We start from the raw sequence: 18,995 nt of genomic DNA, 5'->3' as shown, positions 1-18,995 counted from the left end.
GCAATATAATAGATAGCAGATGGAAGAGAAGAAAAAAAAAGAACAATTTCTTTATGGTTACCCAAGGAGTCAGAGAATGTATGTGTCAGGAAGGTGGTTGATTGCTTGATTTTGCATAACCTAATTGAGATTATTATTATTTTTAAATGCGGGTTTGTTGTGCTAATTAACTATAAACATATGGTATGTAAAATGCATGCTGCTGGGGTAAATTAATGTACCTCTAACATACATCCATATTTCATAGCTTCATCCACACAAATAAACCTCCTATGGAAGCGCTGTAAAGCAAACACAATTTTGCAAATTGCATATCACTCGTGGTAGAGCTGATACCCCATTTTCCCATCATTATCCCTGACATTTCACTCACAATGATGATGAGAGGCATTTTCAAACAGAAAATTTCTCCCATGGAACTGATTAATGTGATGAAGTACTGTATAGAAATGAGGGAAAGCACAGAATCTCTGCACTTCCTAACTTTTAATTTTATCTCTACGCACATTTCGTCTGCAACATGAGACTGAAACTAGTTATATGGAAACCAAGACAGTCAAGTCCACAAAAACTTATTTTGCACCTACTATGCTCCAGGCATTGTGCTGGGAAACAGAGATTAAATAAAACAGAGCACTTGTATGTTCATAACTCCCTAAGGACTGTGTTCTGTTTAATTTTGATATACTGAAAAGATCCCAAATGAACAAATTCTTCAGCTCCATCAACCAACTTCTATACCAGCAATTAGGTCTTTTCTTCATATTCTTCATATCCCATACAACCTCATTTAAAATTACTATATACAGCATGGGGCAAAAGTAGGTCAACAGTTGTTCATATGGAAAACAATACAGTAATTCATAAATAATAATACAAGAATAAACTGTGTTGCATGTACTCACAACTACAGACCTACTTTTGCCCGCCCTGTAAATATATTATTCCCCTTGCCACTCCAAACCCATTAAATGTTTTATTGTATATCGAGTTTTAAGAGTTTCAGTTGCCATCTTTTCATTTACAATCATATCTCAGAAATTGCTATCAAAGTATTTTCATTTCTAAACATGAAACTAGACTCAAAATCAGTTTTCTATATGGGATGATTTTTTTAAAAGAAAGCTTTTTTAAAAAATAAAAGCACCCTGGCCAGTTTGCTCAGTGGTTAGAGCATCAGCCGACGGCCCAGAGAGACCCAGGTTCGGTTCCCGCTAAGGGCACGTACCTCATTTCGGTTTGTCCCCAGCCCCGGGTGGGTCGTGCAGATGGCGGCCACTCGGTTTGTCTCTCTCACATGGATGTTTCTTTCTCTCTTCCACTCTCTCTCCCCCTCCCACTCTATCTGAACAAAAGGTGGAAAAATGTCCTCGGGTGAGGATTAAAATGAATGAATGAATGAATGAATGAATGAATGAATGAATGAATGAAGCTCTACTTTTACCAATCCAGACAAATGTCCCAGATTAAGTAGAAATAAGAGATCCTGGGGCATGTTCCAGGTGGGAAGTTAAGTGAGATGATCTAGCTCAGATATGGTAAACATAAGCCCTGAATGCCATTGGTGCCAGACCCTGACCCTGCCCTTGACCATGACCCTGCACCTGGGACAGACACCACTCATCAGTCACACTACTCTCTGACACTGAGCTGGTACTCTCAACAAATTCCCAAGAAAGTCACTACCAATTAATCTAGCAGGATTAGCGCTAAAAGTGAAATTTATCGGCCATCCCTTTTCTGGTTAAATTATTTTATTTTATTTTATTTTATAGGTAAGAAAACAGAGACCTGCAAAGATAAAATGACTTCTCCCAAGATTAAACAGCCTCTAAAAGGCAGTGCTAGAACTTAAACTTCTGACTCTAATTCAGAATTTATTTTCATTATCACATCCTTTCTTTCTAATATACCCCTAATAAAACACTTGGTTCCCTAGGTCTTTGATCACTATTTTATTCTGCACTCATCAAGTGCTTTATCATGGAAGAGTTGACATAATTTATATTTTAGGAAGATGTGCAGCATCTCCACCTTCCTCTTACCTGAAAAGTATCTCAAAAAAAAAAAAAAAGATTTAGTGATTTTTATATTTTTTTCTTACTGCACTGTGGTTTGGGGGCTCATAATCATCTCAGGCAATGTCAGAAAGAAGGCTAATCAAGGTCTATGGAAAAGATCTGTGAAGGAAGACAGGAGACTTTCAGATTTTTATCTGACACAGATGGCTAACACAAAAGAAAAAAAAATGACCACAAAATGAAGTTAAAGTAACAAAAGAAAGAAAAGAAAGCAAAAGGCCCAGAAAGAATGATGATGATGATGATGATACATTTTCATAAACAAAGGTAGAAAAATCATGAAAGGTGAGGTACAGCAAATTATGTTAAGTCCACCAGGACAGCGATTTTCAACTGGTGTGTTGTAAGTATTTTTAAAACATGCAGTACCTGACTATTTAGTAAGAAGCACTGACCTCTTTTCCCTTAAATTGTAAAATAAAAATGACAACAGACAGCACAATAATAGCCATCCAGTGTAAATGAGTCAAAATGATACCCACATTTTTTTTTGTCAGATCGGCAAAAAATACATTTTTTGGTGTGCCACAGAATTTGAGTGATTAGTTTATGCGTGCCATGAGATGAAAAAGGTTGAAAATCACTGCACAAGGAGATAATGGTGAAATCAGCTTCTCCAGCTGAGCATGTCACGGGTAAGGGTGTTCTTATCTTTAGTAGGAATCATGAAAAACAAATATTTGTTTTGTTTTATAAATATTATTCTAATTTTTCTTTTTAAAAGTTGGCTTTCTCTATATTGAAGACTGCTTTTCACCTTGTCCAATACACATGGCCTAAATAGAACCTATTTCACTGATACAATTATGTAATTATATGTAATTGGCTCTTGAAACTATTTCTCAAGACTGAAACTCAAATATTTCCAGAAGTTCTTTCCTAGAAACACAGGCTATCTAAGCAACAATGACGGTTAACAACCTTGTATTCTGCAACCTGAATGTCTCAGAGACGGTACGAAAAAGGACCTAAAAAGAGTTTCACGCCCACCCTGGGACCATCCGAAGGATGGCAGACGACACTGGAGGCTCGAGATGCTGACGGCAACGACCTTTACTCTAAATTTGCTGTGTTTTAGGGCCTGGGCTCAGCCTGTTTAATGTATTATGTCATATCATTCTAAAAGCCTTATGAGGCAGATGTAGTATTACTACCCTCATTTACACGTAAGATGAGCCTCAGAGTTAGATGAAATGTGCCTCGGTAGTGAGTGGCAGAACCAGGATTAAAACGCAGTCCTTTTCGAATCCAGAGTTCAGGCTAACTTTATAATTCAATTTTGATTCAACACGTAGGGCACCTACTATGTCCCCGGCATTGCACTAGATAATGATTGACTGTCCAAGGCAGCAGGTGCTCCTGGAAACTGGAACTAGTTTCCTCAGTTAAACATCTTGAAGGTAAGTCAACATTAGAAGCATCCCTCAGACAAGAAACAGAAAACTGGATGCCCTAAAAAGGAAAGAAAACCACCTCTGAGAAGAATTATGATGTGGATTTTGTCTAAAGCAGAGCTCAAAAAGTCAAGGTTAAAATGGCTTGTGTTATACGCTTTTGGAAAGAAACCAGTTAATATGTCCATTAAATTTGATAATGTAATTTTTAGAAGTCTATTTTATTTTTGAATTTAAGGAAGATATGTAAAATGTGGGAGAAAATTATATGAATAAAAGATGTTTATGGCAAGGTTATTTATAGTACCTTAAAGGTAGAAGCAACCTGTAAGTCCAAAAAGAAGAGAATGATAACAGCCTGTCAATGAAATAATTTAAAGTTATTAAAAGCATAAAAATTATGTAGCTACATTTAAAAATGTACATTTATATAAGACACAGTGAAGAAAACAGAATTCAAATTCATCTGCTATGATTACAAATATGTAAAATTGCTTTTAAAAGAGACTGGAAGTGAATACTTTAAAATTATATTTGCTATTTGGAGTGAAATCACAGGTAGGGTCTGTCCCCTCATTTTTAGTAACACTACTCCTTTCAGAACTTCTAAATAATTTTCTTAATGCTATTTCTTCAAGATTAGAAAAATGTCTTCAAGACTGTAGCTTGGAATAACTAGTAAAGACATTTATAGGTATAGGGATGAAAAGCCTTAATCAGAAGATAGTCAATTGCTCAGAAAACTCAAATAGAAAAATATTACAAAACAGGAAGTAGTGCCCACTGGGTGACCACACATAAAATGGCAATATCGGGATCTGTTTCAGAACTCAAGGACATGTATACCAGCAAATGAACTTAAACAAAAATTTTTTAATCATCACCTGAGGGTATTTTTCCATTTATCTTCAGATAGAGTGGGAGGGAGGAAGAGAGAGGAAGAGAGACCGGGAGAGAGAAGGATCGACATGAGAGAGACACATCAATTGGTTGCCTCCCCAACCAGGGCTGGGGATTAACCGCTACTGAGGTATGTGCCCTTGACTAGAATCGAACCCGTGACTCTCTGGTCCACAGGCCGACGCTCTAACTGCTGATCCAAACCAGCCAGGGTGGAGCTGCCGTGGCCTATGGAGTCTATTCTCACCGAAGGCAGATTCCCAGGGCCTTGGGTGAGCCATGAAGGAGGTCTAGTCAGTTCCACACTCACAGAGGGCATCTCTGCACCCTGATGGCCTGTGACCTGAGGCACACCTGTCTTTACAGCTCCTGGCAGCCTCAGAGTGTGTGTGGCAGTCTACTGACCAGAAGGAGCTACTTACTTCCCTGCAACCTCTAAACAGAGAAAAGTCAGTGCACCATGAAGATCCTGGGGTGCTGTGAACTCTTCTAGTGATGATAAAGGGTTAGATTAGTTGGTCTAAAGCCCAGCTGCACATCAGAATCACCTGGGAAGCTTAGTAAAATAGTTTTGTGGTGCTCCACCCTCTGATATTGATTTAGTAGGTTTATTTTGGTACCTAATCTATATTTTAAAAAAATTTTTTTTAATTCTTTCCTGAAGATATTTTTCCATTGATTTTTAGACAGAGTGGAAGGGAGGGAGTGGGGAAGAGAGATGGAGAAACATCGATGTGAGAGAGGTACATCGACTGGTTGCCTCCCACACCACCCCGACCTGGGCTAGGGATCGATCGAACCTGCAACACTTTGGTCCTCGGGCCAACTGTAACCACTGAACCAAACCGGGCAGGGCCCCAATCTATATTTTTAATAAGCACCCTAGAGATAACAGACATTTAGGTACCACTAGACTAAGCTATGTATGGTATAATTTTAGTGTTTAACACAGTTTATAGTATTTTCATTTACTAAAACCAATGGATAGTCATTCAGAATTTTTTTAAGCAGGTTACACATTCCCCAATAATGCCATAAGACAGAATATGTACTATACCTGATAATCCAGCATGCGGAAGCTTGGAAAAAACTGACAAATTCGGGATTCAAAAAAATAGGGGAAAATCCAGAAAATGGGTAGTTCTTTGTGATTGTTATCTAATGGATCACAAAAAAAAAGAGAAAAAAAAATTGATATTTAAGAAAAAAATAAAACAGCTATAAACTGAAAAACTTCTGTTATCAGAAGAAACTATAATCATCTAATACATTTAAATCATACAAAAGGAAAGAATGATTACCAGAGAGCCACTGACAACCAAATCTTCCCAAAGGCAATGGAAATGGTCTTTGATATCTAAACACAACTACAAAGATATCTGAAGTAATCCTTACATGCATAGCACATTAGTTTATGTAAAGGCAGAGATGTTACCAAAAATGCGGGAAATAAACTAATTTTTGTGAGAGGCAGGAACACAGCTGTTATTTAGAAAGCACCTAGCATAGGCTGAGCACAATGCTAGGTACTTGCTAAATATTATCTCCATATAATAACCTCTAAAGTTAAATATTAATAATCCCATTTCACAGAAGGGGAAAATGAAGCCGCAAGATTTAAGTATTTTGGTTCAAGTTCACGCAGCTGATAAGTGGCAGAAGTGGAATTCAAGCCCAAAAGCCCTTTATTGCTTCCCCAATAACAAAGACTTTATCCACTTTGATAAGTGACTTCAGAACTGAAAATAAGTGGAGTACTTAACACCATGAGTCATATTTTAGATTTCATTTGCATTCTGTCCCCAAAGCACACTATTTATGTAGCAAAACTGATGGAGAAATTTGATCACAAACTCCTAGCATGCTTACAATTTATCAACTTGCCAAGCTGGAAACTAAAAGAATTACTGTACAAAAAAAGGAAAAAATTACTGTACAGATGAATTAGATCATTGTATGAAATATTTGGAAGTCCTCAGCCACTTGACTGAATAACAACCCTCAGCCATGACTCCACCCCCAGGGCCGGGGTTTGTGTGTCACTGATGACCAGTCAGGCCACTGGATGTCTGACTTTCCGACTGAAATCTTGGCACAGTGTAGCCCTCTGGGCCAGAGGTCAGGTGCCATCTTAAGAGTCGTGGGAGAGACTTCAGGAAGAGGGAATGTGAGGTCCATGAGGACAGAGCTCTGTGCTGTCTTGCTCACTACTCTATTTTCAACACCTAAATAGTACCCGGTGCATAGTGGCCCTTCAGTAAATATAGGGGTGGCAAAAGTAGTTTCCCAGTTATGAGTACATGAAGCACAGTTTACTCTTGTATTATTATTTATTAATTATTGTATTATTTTCCATATGAACTATAAATCTACTTTTGCCCACCCCCATATTTATTGAAAAACTGACAATTCACTGCTATTATTCATAATGTCCCTTTATGCACCCCTCCCCCCAATATTTTACCTATAAGCCATTTTAAAAACAACATGATCAGGACAATGCAAAGCGTATCATGATAATATGCCACATTATCAAAAAAGCCTGTTTTTAAAAAAGACTAGAACCCAAGTCATGTATGTTTTATCAGTTCTGATTAACTGAGACCTGCTGACATTTGACAGAAAGTAGACACACAGATACACGTTTATTTTGCAGTAAGTAATAAATTACACACCTTGGCTTTGACCTTTTTTCCACATAGCAATTAACTTCTTGAATGTAATAGCCAGAGGTTCAACCAAGCCACCAAAAGGAGGATCTGTCACCATAATGACTCCTTCACCTTGATCTTCTTGTAAAAATGTTCTGCATACTTCAAGGGCAGCCTGGAACAAATAAAAATTCATTTCTAAATTAGGACTAGAGGGAGGCACTTCATCTTATTTGGAGGAGAATGCAATGGGCTTGGTCTCACTCTTAGTACTGAAATTTCACCCATTTGCCACCCTACAGTCCCTCACTGACATCCTCGAGTCTCTCTCATTCAGCCCTTGTAAGATTTTATCTTTGGGTTTCTTGATAAGCAGGTTTTTAAAATTGCAAATTCAAATACCATCACTATCAGAGGACTACACATTTCAAATGGTTATATTAAAAAACTAAATTTAGTAACCTAAAAGAGAGAAACTCATTACCCACGAACACTATCTAAAATGCTAAATTCAATTCAGCAAACAGAAACAGGAGCTGTGCCAAACACTGGAGACACAAAGACAAGACATATTTCTTTCCTATCTGGTTTGTCCACCACCATGTGCTCAACTTAATAAGAGCTACAATTACCAGTCGAGTACCAGGTAAATGACAGACATATCTGAACATGCACGGTAAGGAAATAAATGAAGGTTCACAAGTAACAACGCTTATCCAGGCCATAAAACCAGGCTATTAGCACATTTTCCCAACAAACTGGTTGAAGTGTTTGTAACAATTGCAAAGTTAACATTAACCACTGTCTAGGATACGTATTATTTTTTGCTTTGGGAGAAGTTAATAAGAGATACACCTATAATAAAAATTCTAGTCAACTGACTTTGTAATAGTTTTCAAGTAGGTACTCATTTATAAAAGCAAACCAACACTTAACAACAACATACTAAGTGGCATAGATTTTAAAGTTTAATGGTACTTTATTTTTTTATTTTTATTTTTTTATCCTCACCCAAGGACATTTTTGCCTTCATCTTCAGATAGAGTGGGAAGGAGAGAGGGAGGAGAAGAGAGAGAAACATGGATGTGAGAGAGACACATCAACTGGTTGCCACCCACACAACCCTAACTGGGGCCAGGGACAAACTGCAACCGAGGTACGCGCCCTTAGCGGGAACCGAACCGGTCTCTACTGTCCATTCTACAACAAAAGAGTGTGTCAAGATTAATTATTTTTAAAGTGTGATATGGCACTTTCTTAACTTGCCTACATGAACGAGGCCCTAAAGTACAGATGTTACTAAAAAACCTTCAAATTCCTTAGTTAAAAGCAGAAAAAGAAAATAAACAAGTAAACTAGGCCTAAACTCTTAATCAAATTTAAAAGACATTAAGAATATCTTTCCAGGCAGGCATCTATGCTGCAATGTCCTGCCATCAGTTGGTGACGGTCCTACTGTTGCCCCCTCCAGAAGCTGATGCTTGTGTGTCACCAATGTTGACAGTAACTTAACTCTTTTCTTCATCTCAGTTATCATTTAATAAAGTACTTGGCATTTAAATGCCCCCCTCTATACATAGTTTAACCCCCTTTACCATTAAGGCATATGAAAGTTTTTGTTACCTAAACACTCTATTATTTGCTATGAAAACATCCTGGGCGGGAAACGCCGGCTCTGTAACCCAGTGGACTGTAAAGTGTGCACATGCAGTGACAGAGGCGTCTGTCCTCAAAGCACCCCGCACACCTTCAGCAGCGCCTCGTACACCCAAAAGGACTTAGTGATTGATCAGAAGATGACAATCTTTTTTTTTTTAAATCTTCACCGGAGGACACCTTTGCATTTATCTTCAGATAAAGCGGGACGAGTGGGAACCAAACCCGGGACTCTCCGGTCCGCGGGTTGACGCTCTAACCGCTGACCCAAACCGGCCAAGGCAGAAGATGGCAATCTTTACTGGAAACCTTACTCAGGAAGCAGGTAGAAAAAGGGCAGGTATGCCCTGGCCAGTTTGGCTCAGCGGTTAGAGCGTCGGCCTGCGGTCCGGAGAGACCCGGGTTCGGTTCCCGCTAAGGGCACGTACTTCGGTTGCAGTTTGTCCCCGGCCCTGGTTGGTCGTGCGGGTGGCAGCCACTCGATGTGTCCCTTCACATCGATGTTTCTCTCTCTCTCTCCCTTCCTCTCTCTCCCTCCCACTCCAACTGTACAAAAAATGGAAAAATATCCTCGGGTGAGGATTAAAAAAAAAAAAAAAAAAAAAGAGAAAAAGGGCAGGTAGTAAAACATTAAAACAACAGTTTTCTGTAGATCAATCTCTACAGTTTCAGGGCTACTCAGAGGCTGTTCCTAAAATACAGAGGAAAGTTGAGCTGGACGACTGTTTTCTGCAGGGAAGGATAACGTAGAGCCCAATATTGGCAGCTTATTCCAAACGTTATTCTAGAAACTCATAAGGTGATTCTATAAATGTTCAATAAAAGTTACCCAGAATTTTACTTTTAACTTGTCATCATTATTCAAAAATAAGAAGCAAAATTATGGTACAATATTAAAAAGAAATAACTAACCCCCTAAGCCCCTTCTGCAGCATTGAGCAGTAATACAAACTCAGTTACTTCCTCATCTATGTCCACCAGCCCTGAGCTCAAGGCCCCTCAGCTTTAAGAGAGCACCCTGGATGCTTCCACATCGAAACGCCTCCAGCCCCACAAACTCAGCATTTCCAAACCTCACTTCAAACTTCCCTACCCTCTGTTCTAACGAAATACGAGTCCAGGTCACACCACCAAGTCATCTTTGACTTCTCCCCCGGAACACTTACCACCAAGTCTTTTTTTTTTTAAATTGAGGTACAATCTTTTAAAACTCAACTATACAACATAATGATTACAACCAATTCTTCTTGTTTTCGTCTGTTAAATGCCTGCAGAAGCCACATCTTTGCTCTCTTTCCCGCTGCCACTGGCCTAGCTGAGAAGTCCCTCACCGTCTGTTGTCAGGTGATGTTTCAATCCCTCCCTCTCCTTCACACTGGTCTAATCAGCTCTCAAATCCTAGTGAAGATCAACCACACACGCCCTTTGGGAAACGGTAAAACGCATCTAATTCTAATTGCTATTTATTTCAACACTTGGTTTTCATGGCTATCACAGCTGCAAAACAGATATCCCAAAGCCACACTGATTCTCACGGAAGGCGTGCATCACTGGCTGTGCTTACCAAGTCAGGAGGCTCATTTTCAGTCCCAACCAACAATTCAGAATTTGTTTTCATTTCCTAAATGCTTAGTTCTTTAGTCTTGCTTGGTTTTCATTCAATCATTAGGTAGTATCTTAAAGCACAATATAGACTTAAGCATGGTTCGCAATTTTTAAAAAATTGATACACACACACATGGATATGCTTCAAGTAGTCTTGATAATTCCAAAACATTTTCAAATTCAAAAGCTCCTGTCAGGTGTGTAAATACTTGGTTGGTTGTGATTTTTATTTTGTGATAAGACCGACAAAAGCTCAGACTAGGAGTAGAAGTTATCAGCTCTGCTGTGTTGTTTATTCACAGTGATATTATTAACATCATATTGCAAGAAGCTTTTTTTAAGCCACTATCTTTTTTTAAGACTACTTTTTAGAGCAGTTTTAGGTTCACAACAAAATTGAGAAGAAGGTGCAGAGCTCACCCATATATCCCCTGCCCCCACACACGACAGCCTCCCCATTATTAACATTCCCCACCAGAGGGGTACATTTGTTACAACTGATGAACCTACGCTGACCCATCTTTATCATCTCCAGTTCATAGTTTGCATTAGGGTGCATTCCTGACACTACTTTTCAAGGATTAATTTAATAAAACCATAAATCCCCTTAACTGGGACATGAAATTTATCAGGGAGGCAGACACCAAACAACCACAGAAGTATTTAATTATAGCATTGTAACTGTACAAAGGAGAACTTGACCTTGTCTACAGCTCAGAGGAGACTGGAGAACGTGACCTGGAACAGAGCTCTGAAGGTCAAGTTAACGAGACAAAGAGAGAGTAGAAGGCAGAGGGCACAGCATGGGCAAAAGCCCCTATGGTGGGAAGTAATTCCAGATGGAAGTCGTCTGCCCTGAACACAAACAGCAGAGCAGGAGCAGGGAGAGGAGAGGCTGAAGTGGCAGGGTCAGGCCACAGAGAGCCATGTGGGCCTTGGTAAGAGAGTCGGTCTTTACTCAAAACACAGTGAAAAGTCATGAAAGAGGAATAATTTGATCACCTCTAGATGCTCAATACACATTCAGTTAATGAATAAAATATCTCTGTCGGTAAATGGTAGAACAGCCACAATTTGATCTTTAAGGGGCTTAAAAAATTAACAAAGGAGATATTCTTGAATTTGTTCTTCTACAAGATAAGAAAAAGATAATGGTTATAATTCTTACCTCTCCATCAAAGAAGTGATGGTTAAACATGTTATAATGGCAAAAGCTATCTTCCATATAAAACTGCGAATACCTGTAAAATAATTTGCTTATTACTGGAGTTACTGGTCCAGTCATAGTTACACAATAAATAAATATAAACTGAAATTTACAACTATGAAATCACATCTTTAATAAAATCAATTTCACCATGCTTTAAGTGTTCTGAAATAAAGAATACTTTCCCAAAATCTCAGTTGGTAACAGTGGATGATGAATAATAAACTTAAATTATGTTTCCAAATTTAAGAAATCAGTGATAAAAGTATGGAACACTCACTTATAAAATACCCATGTTCTCATGGACCAGAAGAGCATACATAAACAATCAGGTTACTGGTAGATTATTATGCAGTTTAAGCTTGAGATAGGTTGGCAATGAAAAGATATCTCTCATAGTTAATAACTTTAAGGAAAATACTGAATCAACATTTCTGCTCAACAGCTTTTAATTACTGTATTTTCTTCTGTGAGTCACCAAAAAAAGTATTTAATGCAAAGTTTTTCTTATCCATTGCAGATTAGCTTTATAAAATATGCTTTTCTTTTATATATATATATATTATTTTTTTAATTGATTTTTTAGAGAGAGAGAAACATCGATGTGAGAGCGAGAAACACCCATTGGCTCCCTCCTACATGCCCCTGCTGGGGATCGAGCCTGCAACCCGGGCATATACCCTCACCAGGAATCGAACTGGGACCTTTCAGTCCGTGGGACCATGCTCAGTCCACCGAGCCACACCAGCCAGGCTAAAATATGCTTTTCAATTCATTAAAAAAAAGAAGTATGTCCATTTCATACTTACTGAATTAGTGCCAAGAAAGAGGGATATTTATTTACTGATCAAATCACTTCATTCTTCTACCATACTACTTTATTTAAATTTTTTAATAAAAAAATATTTTTTTGCAATTACAGTTGACATACAATATTAGTTTCAGGTGTAGTAACACACTACTTTAAAATGCCATCAGGAATGAATAAGAGTACTAGCTTTGGGTATTAACATTTTATAAATTTTTGCTAATTTACTAGGCAAAATTCATACTACATAATGGTTTAAATTTGCATTTATTCAATTTCTTATAATACTAAGATTTCTTCACTCCTTAAGTGTATTTGTACTGTCTGTTTCTATTTTCTCCATTAATGTATGTGGGTCTTAATGTCTTTCTTGCTGATTTCTGAGTTTTTCATATATTATAGAAACCTCATTTTTATCTCAATAGGATCTTGAACACTGACAATTTTGTGATAAACAATTCCATATTAACCGCATCATCCTTCCACAGAATGCATAACCTAGTAGAAAGACTGAAAAAAATTAAGGACCCATCGTCTACGATTTCATTAAACAGATCATGACAGCAGCTCTTCTTCGTGTCTACTCCTCCTCTGTTACCCACTACTGTCTACAGCTGATTCACCGCCCAAGTGAGTGTTCTAATGGGCAATCCTGGCTTTTCCTCCTCCTCTTACACTGTGGTTAGAGGAGCAGGCTCTATAGTCTGGTTTCAAACTCTGGGTCTCACTTATAAGCTGTGTAACCTTAGTAAATTATTCAATCTATCTGAGCCCCTGTTTCTTTATCTACAAAAGGAGCAACATAGTTTCTGCTTCATAGGTCTCAGTAAAAATAAAGGGGAGAAGATGGCAGCAGGCAGGACCAGAGGGAGGGTGAGTGTGTGAGAGTGAGCGAGTGTTTGAGAGAGTGTGAGTGGACGTGAAGGTGGACGACCAAACCCGAGCAGTGCAGAGCCGCGGAGCAGAAGGTTCCTGTGCTGTGGATGGAGCAGTCGGCTACCTGGGTAAGCAGCCCTTCAGGGTGCTTCTCCCTGCCCCACGGGGAGCTCCCACCACTTTGGAAGATCCCGGGTCTTCCCTGGGAGGAGGCAATGGGAGCGGCTAGGGCCGAGCAACCTGAGCCCCCCAGTGCACCTGGCACCATCGGACCAGTGGACACTCTGTGTCAACACAGACCCATGCACAGCAGTGGAGCTCCCAAGGTGCCGGTCGCAGAAGCTGCAGACAGCCCTGAGCCCAGGACCATCCCCCACAGTAGCAGTCTGATCAGAGTCAAAATATACCCCCAGCAACAGAGGCTGGGGAGCAGACACCCATCCCCAGGCAACAGAAGCACAGACCAGCAGCTGAGACCTATCCCCAAAAACTACAGCAAAAGCTGAGCAGGAGTTGAGCCCCATGGGGCAGCGGCACTCCCCAGCCGCCAGCAGTGGAACCTGGGGCTCCACAGAGGCCTGTGCGGTCCAGCAGCTCACAAGAGAGACTGGTGTTATCCAGCTGCCGGCCCGCGGGAAATGTAGGGTGCAGGGGCACCAGAGTGGCCTGTGCGACCCAGCAGAGACTGCCATCTAGATACCAGCGGGACATGCGGGGCGCTGAAACACCAAAGAGTCGTATGCCACCCAGCAGGGACTGTGCGATCTAGTTACCCGCGGGACCTGCGGGATGCTGAAGCACCAGAGAGGCCTGTGCAACCCAGCAGCCCATAACATAGGCATAGAGCCCGGTCCCCCAAAGGACTGTGCGATCTAGTTACCCGCGGGACCTGCGGGATGCTGAAGCACCAGAGAGGCCTGTGCAACCCAGCAGCCCATAACATAGGCATAGAGCCCGGTCCCCCAAAGGACTGTGCGATCTAGTTACCCGTGGGACCTGCAGGGTGCAGGGGCACCAGAAAGGCCTGTGCGACCGAGCTTCACACAAGATAGGCCTAGAGGATGTGAAAATGGAGGTGGAGTGAATAGAAGCTACGCAGATGATCTCCCAGGACCAAATGGGAATTACAACTAAAATAAAGACAAATCATCAGAAAAAAAGCAATAGAAAAGCAACAGGACAGGACCATATAACCAGGGACACTGGTAGGATCTGCGGAGGTACGAGAGGATGGCGGGCTGGGAGCTCACAGACAGCAGAAGTCTTAGCTGTGAGCAGCGCCCTTGGGAAATAAAGAATAAGTCTGTTCCAAATACACAAAATCAGAAATGAAAGAGGAGAAATAATAACTGACACCACAGAAATACAAAGGATAAACAAATATTATGAACAATTATATGGCAACAAATTCAACAATCTAAGTGAAATGGACCAATTTCTAGAAACACATAGTCTCCCAAAACTGAATGGGGAAGAGATAGAAAACTTGAACAGACCAATAACAACAAAAGACATTGAAGATGTAATCAAGACTCTCCCAGCAAACAAAAGCCCAGGCCCGGATGGCTTCATGGGGAAATTTTACCAAACATTCAAAGAAGAACTAATACCCATTTTCCTCAAACTATTTCAAAAAATTCAAGAAGAAGGAAGACTTCCAAACTCATTATATGAGGCCAGCATAATTCTAATTCCAAAACCAGAAAAAGACACTACAAAGAATGAAAACTACAGACCAATTATCTCTGATAAACATAGATGCCAAAATCCTAAACAATACTAGCAAATTGAATCCAGCAATACATCAAAAAAATTATTCACCATGACCAATTGGGATTCATCCCAGGGATGCAAAGCTGGTACAATATTCACAAATCAATAAATGTGATACACCACATAAACATAATGAAAGATAAAAATCATATGATCATATCAATAGACACTGAAAAAGCATTCGACAAAATCCAGCACCCATTTCTGATAAAAATGCTCAGCAATCTTGGAATAGAGGGATCATATCTCGACATAATAAAAGCCATATATGAAAGACCTACAGCCAACATCATACTCAATAGGCAAAAATTAAAAGCATTTCCCTTAAGAACAGAAACAAGACAAGGATGCCCACTTTTGCAACTCTTATTTAACATAGTACTGGAAGTCTTAGCCACAGCAATCAGACAGGAAGAAAAGATAAAAGGGATCCAAATTGGAAAGGAGGAAGTGAAACTGTCATTATTCACAGATGACATGACACTATATGTAGAAAACCCCAAAGACTCCACCAGAAATTTACTAGACTTAATAAATGAATTTGGCAAAGTAGCAGGATACAAAATTAATGTCAAGAAATCAATGGCATTCTTATACACCAATGATGAACTTGCAGAAAGAGAAAGTAAAAAACAATCCCATTTACCATTGTGGCAAAAAAATTAAGATACCTAGGAATAAACTTAAGCAAAGAAATAAAGGACCTATTCACAGAAAACTACAGGTCATTGAAAAAAGAAATAGAGGAAGATATAAAAAAGTGGAAGCACATACCCTGTTCATGGATTGAAAGAATTAACATCATTAAAATGTCCATACTGCCCAAAGCAATCTACAGATTCAATGCAATTCCCATCAAAATACCAATGACATACTTCACAGAACTAGAACAAATACTTCAAAAGTTCATATGGAACCAAAAAAGACCTCGAATAGCCACAGCAATCTTGAAAAAGAAGAACAAAGTCGGAGGGATCACATTACCAGATTTTAGGTTACACCACAAAGCGACTGTAATCAAAACAGCCTGGTACTGGCACAAGATCAGGCATATAGATCAGTGGAAAGGAACAGAGAACCCAGAAATGGACCCAAGGCAATAGGCTCAATTAATATTTGACAAAGGTGGCAAGAGCATACATTGGAGTCAAGACAGTCTCTTCAACAAATGGTGTTGGGAAAATTGGAGAGCTACATGCAAAAAATGAAACTAGACCATCAACTTACACCATACACAAGAATAAACTCAAAATGAATAAAAGACTTAAATGTGACTCATAAATCCATAAAAATCCTAGAAAAAAATGTAGGCAACAAAATTTCAGACATCATACACAGCAGAATTTTCACGGATACATCACCTAAGGCAATAGAAACAAAGGAGAAAATGAACACATGGGACTACACCAAACTCAAAAGCTTCTGCACAGCAAAAGAAACAATCATCAAAATGGAAAAGCAACCCACTGTATGATAGAGCATAATTGCCACTGATATATCAGATAAGGGGTTATTAATTTCCAATATATAGAGAGTGTTCATACAACTCAACAAAAGGAAGACAAAGAACCCAATTAAAAAATGGGCAGAGGAGCTGAATAGACACCTCTCCAAACAGGACATACAAATGGCTAAGAGACACATGAGGAAATGCTCAATATCACTAATCATCAGAGAGATGCAAATTAAAACAACAATGAGGTATCACCTCACACCTGTCAGAATGGCCGCCATCAACAAATCATCAAACAACAAGTGTTGGCGAGGGTGTGGAGAAAAGGGGACTCTAGTGCACTGCTGGTGGAATGCAGACTGGTGCAGCCACTATAGAAAACAATATGGTGTTACTTCAAAATATTAAAAATTGAACTTCCATTTGACTCAGTAATCCCACTTCTAGGAATATACCCTGAAACACAAATCAGAAAGAATATATGTACCCCCATGTTCATAGCAGCACTATTTACAATAGCTAAGATCTGGAAACAGCCCAAATGTCCATCAGTAGACGAATGGATAAAAACACTGTGGTACATATACACAATGAAGTACTATGCAGCTATAAGAAAGAAAGATCTCTTATCCTTTGAGACAACATGAAGGGACCTGGAAAGTATTATCCTAAGCGAAACAAGCCAAACAGAGAAAGACAAGTATCATATGATCTCACTTATTTGTGGAATATAATGAACCTAACAGTCTGAGGAATGGGGTAGTCCCAGAGATGTGGAAGTGGGGTACAGACTAACAATCCCCAGAAGAGGGGTTGGTGAGGGAGAGATAAACCACAGAACTTATATGCATGTATGCATGAACAATGGACATGGACAACAAAGCTGGGGATAGGGCGGGGAGGGAGGGGGAGGGGGGGAATCAGTGGGGGGAAAAGGAGAAACATCTGTAACAAAAATAAATTAATTAATTTTTTTAAAAAAGAATAAAGGAGATAATGTATGTAAAGTGCTTAACACAGTGCCAGCTAAACAGCATATACTGAAATGTTAGGTATCATTATTTTAATAAACACCAGCAATAAAGATTTATGTCTTAATATCCCTAATATTAGGGAATTAAGTTTCTGTCCTACCAAAATCTCCCTTCCTAAAGTCTAAACCATTTCTTCTTGTTCTGTGGAGATGAAGAACAGCTGTTCACCATTCTCAGTATGTTATCCCTTAATATTATTTAAGATACCGTTAGTACGTCTGCTCATTTCATAAAACAAATTTGCTTTGAAGAAATAAACAAAAGGTTTGGATAACTGAAAAATATTTAAACTATATACTATAACTTAATAAACATTCCAAACACTGTGGGATAATGTCAATTACCATTAATAAACAAATGTCTTCCTATTTAACTAAATTCCAAATATATATTTTAACTACTTAATATATATCTATCAATACTCATATAGCTGTGAGTCAACTATCATTTGAGAGTTTTCTTCTCTCTTGCGTTGCTTTGTGTAACCAAAAAAAATACAATCCCTTTTAAAATTTATTTCCACTGCCTCTCCATTTTTTTATTGCTTCACAATAACACAATAGTCATTCTTTTTAATTAAAACAGAAAATTTTATTTACATAAAATTCAATACAGCACAGTTGTCCAAAGCTTTCTAGGCAGCAATGGGCAGAGCCGGAGAGAGAAAGAAGCCTGAATTTCAGCTCTAAGTCTCATCAAATACAAAAGAACATAATTATTCATATTTTAAATTATGAAAAATCACTCAACATTACCCTCTTATATATTTTATATGAGTGAAATTGGCCACAAGAAATTATTCTCTCCATTGAATAAGGCAAACAAAACCAATCAGAAATGCATACACTTGAAAAGTGCTCAAAAGGACATTCATTTAATTTGGCCATTCATTCTCTTTAAATGAGTCAGTTACCAAGTGTGAAACATGCTCTACACACAGGAAATGTAATCAAGAGCTGAATAAAATCAGTTCATGAAATGAATTCAAGAAATCCATTTTTTTAATATAACTTTTTTGGATGATAGTTTGCCAAATAGAGTTTCACATCTTTCATGCTAAAAATAGGGCATACAGAAATCCATCTTGGCGAATGTCAACCTCCTGTCTTAGATCTCTGAAGAGGAGGTAGGATACGTAGCACATCTGCCAGGGTTGAGGCGGTTCTCTGCAGCCCTGGACAGACCGTGTGTGGGCGACAACAAGCCAATGTCAAAGTACCACTGCCGCTCTGTACCACACAGGAATGTTTTCCTGATTAAATTGTGAGAAATCTGAACAAACCACATACTCCATCATACTGTAAATACAGGCAACAGACTGAATTCACTCAGGCTACTCCTGTGTTCCAATAAACCAGCTCTCTCTTAACACCCAATGTTAACCTTTTTTTATAGAACTGACTCAGGAACAGAGTAAGGGATCAAAGAAACTAAGCTAGGATGTCCTTACTACAACACCTTGGGCTTTTGATACAACACACACAGAGGTTTATAGACATTTTTAAAAAAACTATCGGTGTATTCTATTAGTTATAAAATAACTCTATCCATATGCCC

The 18,995-nt window shown here is 39.0% G+C and overlaps 1 protein-coding gene across 11 annotated transcripts in view; it reads right to left on the bottom strand.

Moving 5' to 3' along the window:
• ZCCHC4 (zinc finger CCHC-type containing 4) overlaps positions 1 to 18,995 on the bottom strand; it is a 53,456-nt gene that overhangs the window by 16,337 nt on the left and 18,124 nt on the right. For 4 of the 11 annotated variants that reach the window (XM_036270018.1, XM_036270019.1, XM_036270025.1 and 1 more), the window contains 5 exons: positions 11,456 to 11,528; positions 7,051 to 7,201; positions 5,433 to 5,533; positions 3,783 to 3,833; positions 222 to 281 (listed from right to left, as the gene is read on the bottom strand). In XM_036270018.1, coding sequence (XP_036125911.1) covers positions 222 to 281; positions 3,783 to 3,833; positions 5,433 to 5,533; positions 7,051 to 7,201; positions 11,456 to 11,528 — 436 coding nt within the window. Of the gene's footprint in view, positions 1 to 221; positions 282 to 3,381; positions 3,534 to 3,782; positions 3,834 to 5,432; positions 5,534 to 7,050; positions 7,202 to 11,455; positions 11,529 to 18,995 lie in introns of all 11 variants that reach the window. The other 7 variants (XM_036270022.1, XM_036270023.1, XM_036270026.1 and 4 more) reach the window with 6 other exon arrangements.

This window comes from Molossus molossus, unplaced genomic scaffold (genome assembly GCF_014108415.1).
Source record: "Molossus molossus isolate mMolMol1 unplaced genomic scaffold, mMolMol1.p scaffold_m16_p_1, whole genome shotgun sequence".
NCBI classification, from domain to species: domain Eukaryota; kingdom Metazoa; phylum Chordata; class Mammalia; order Chiroptera; family Molossidae; genus Molossus; species Molossus molossus.
This window is presented reverse-complemented; position numbering and strand designations above follow the sequence as displayed.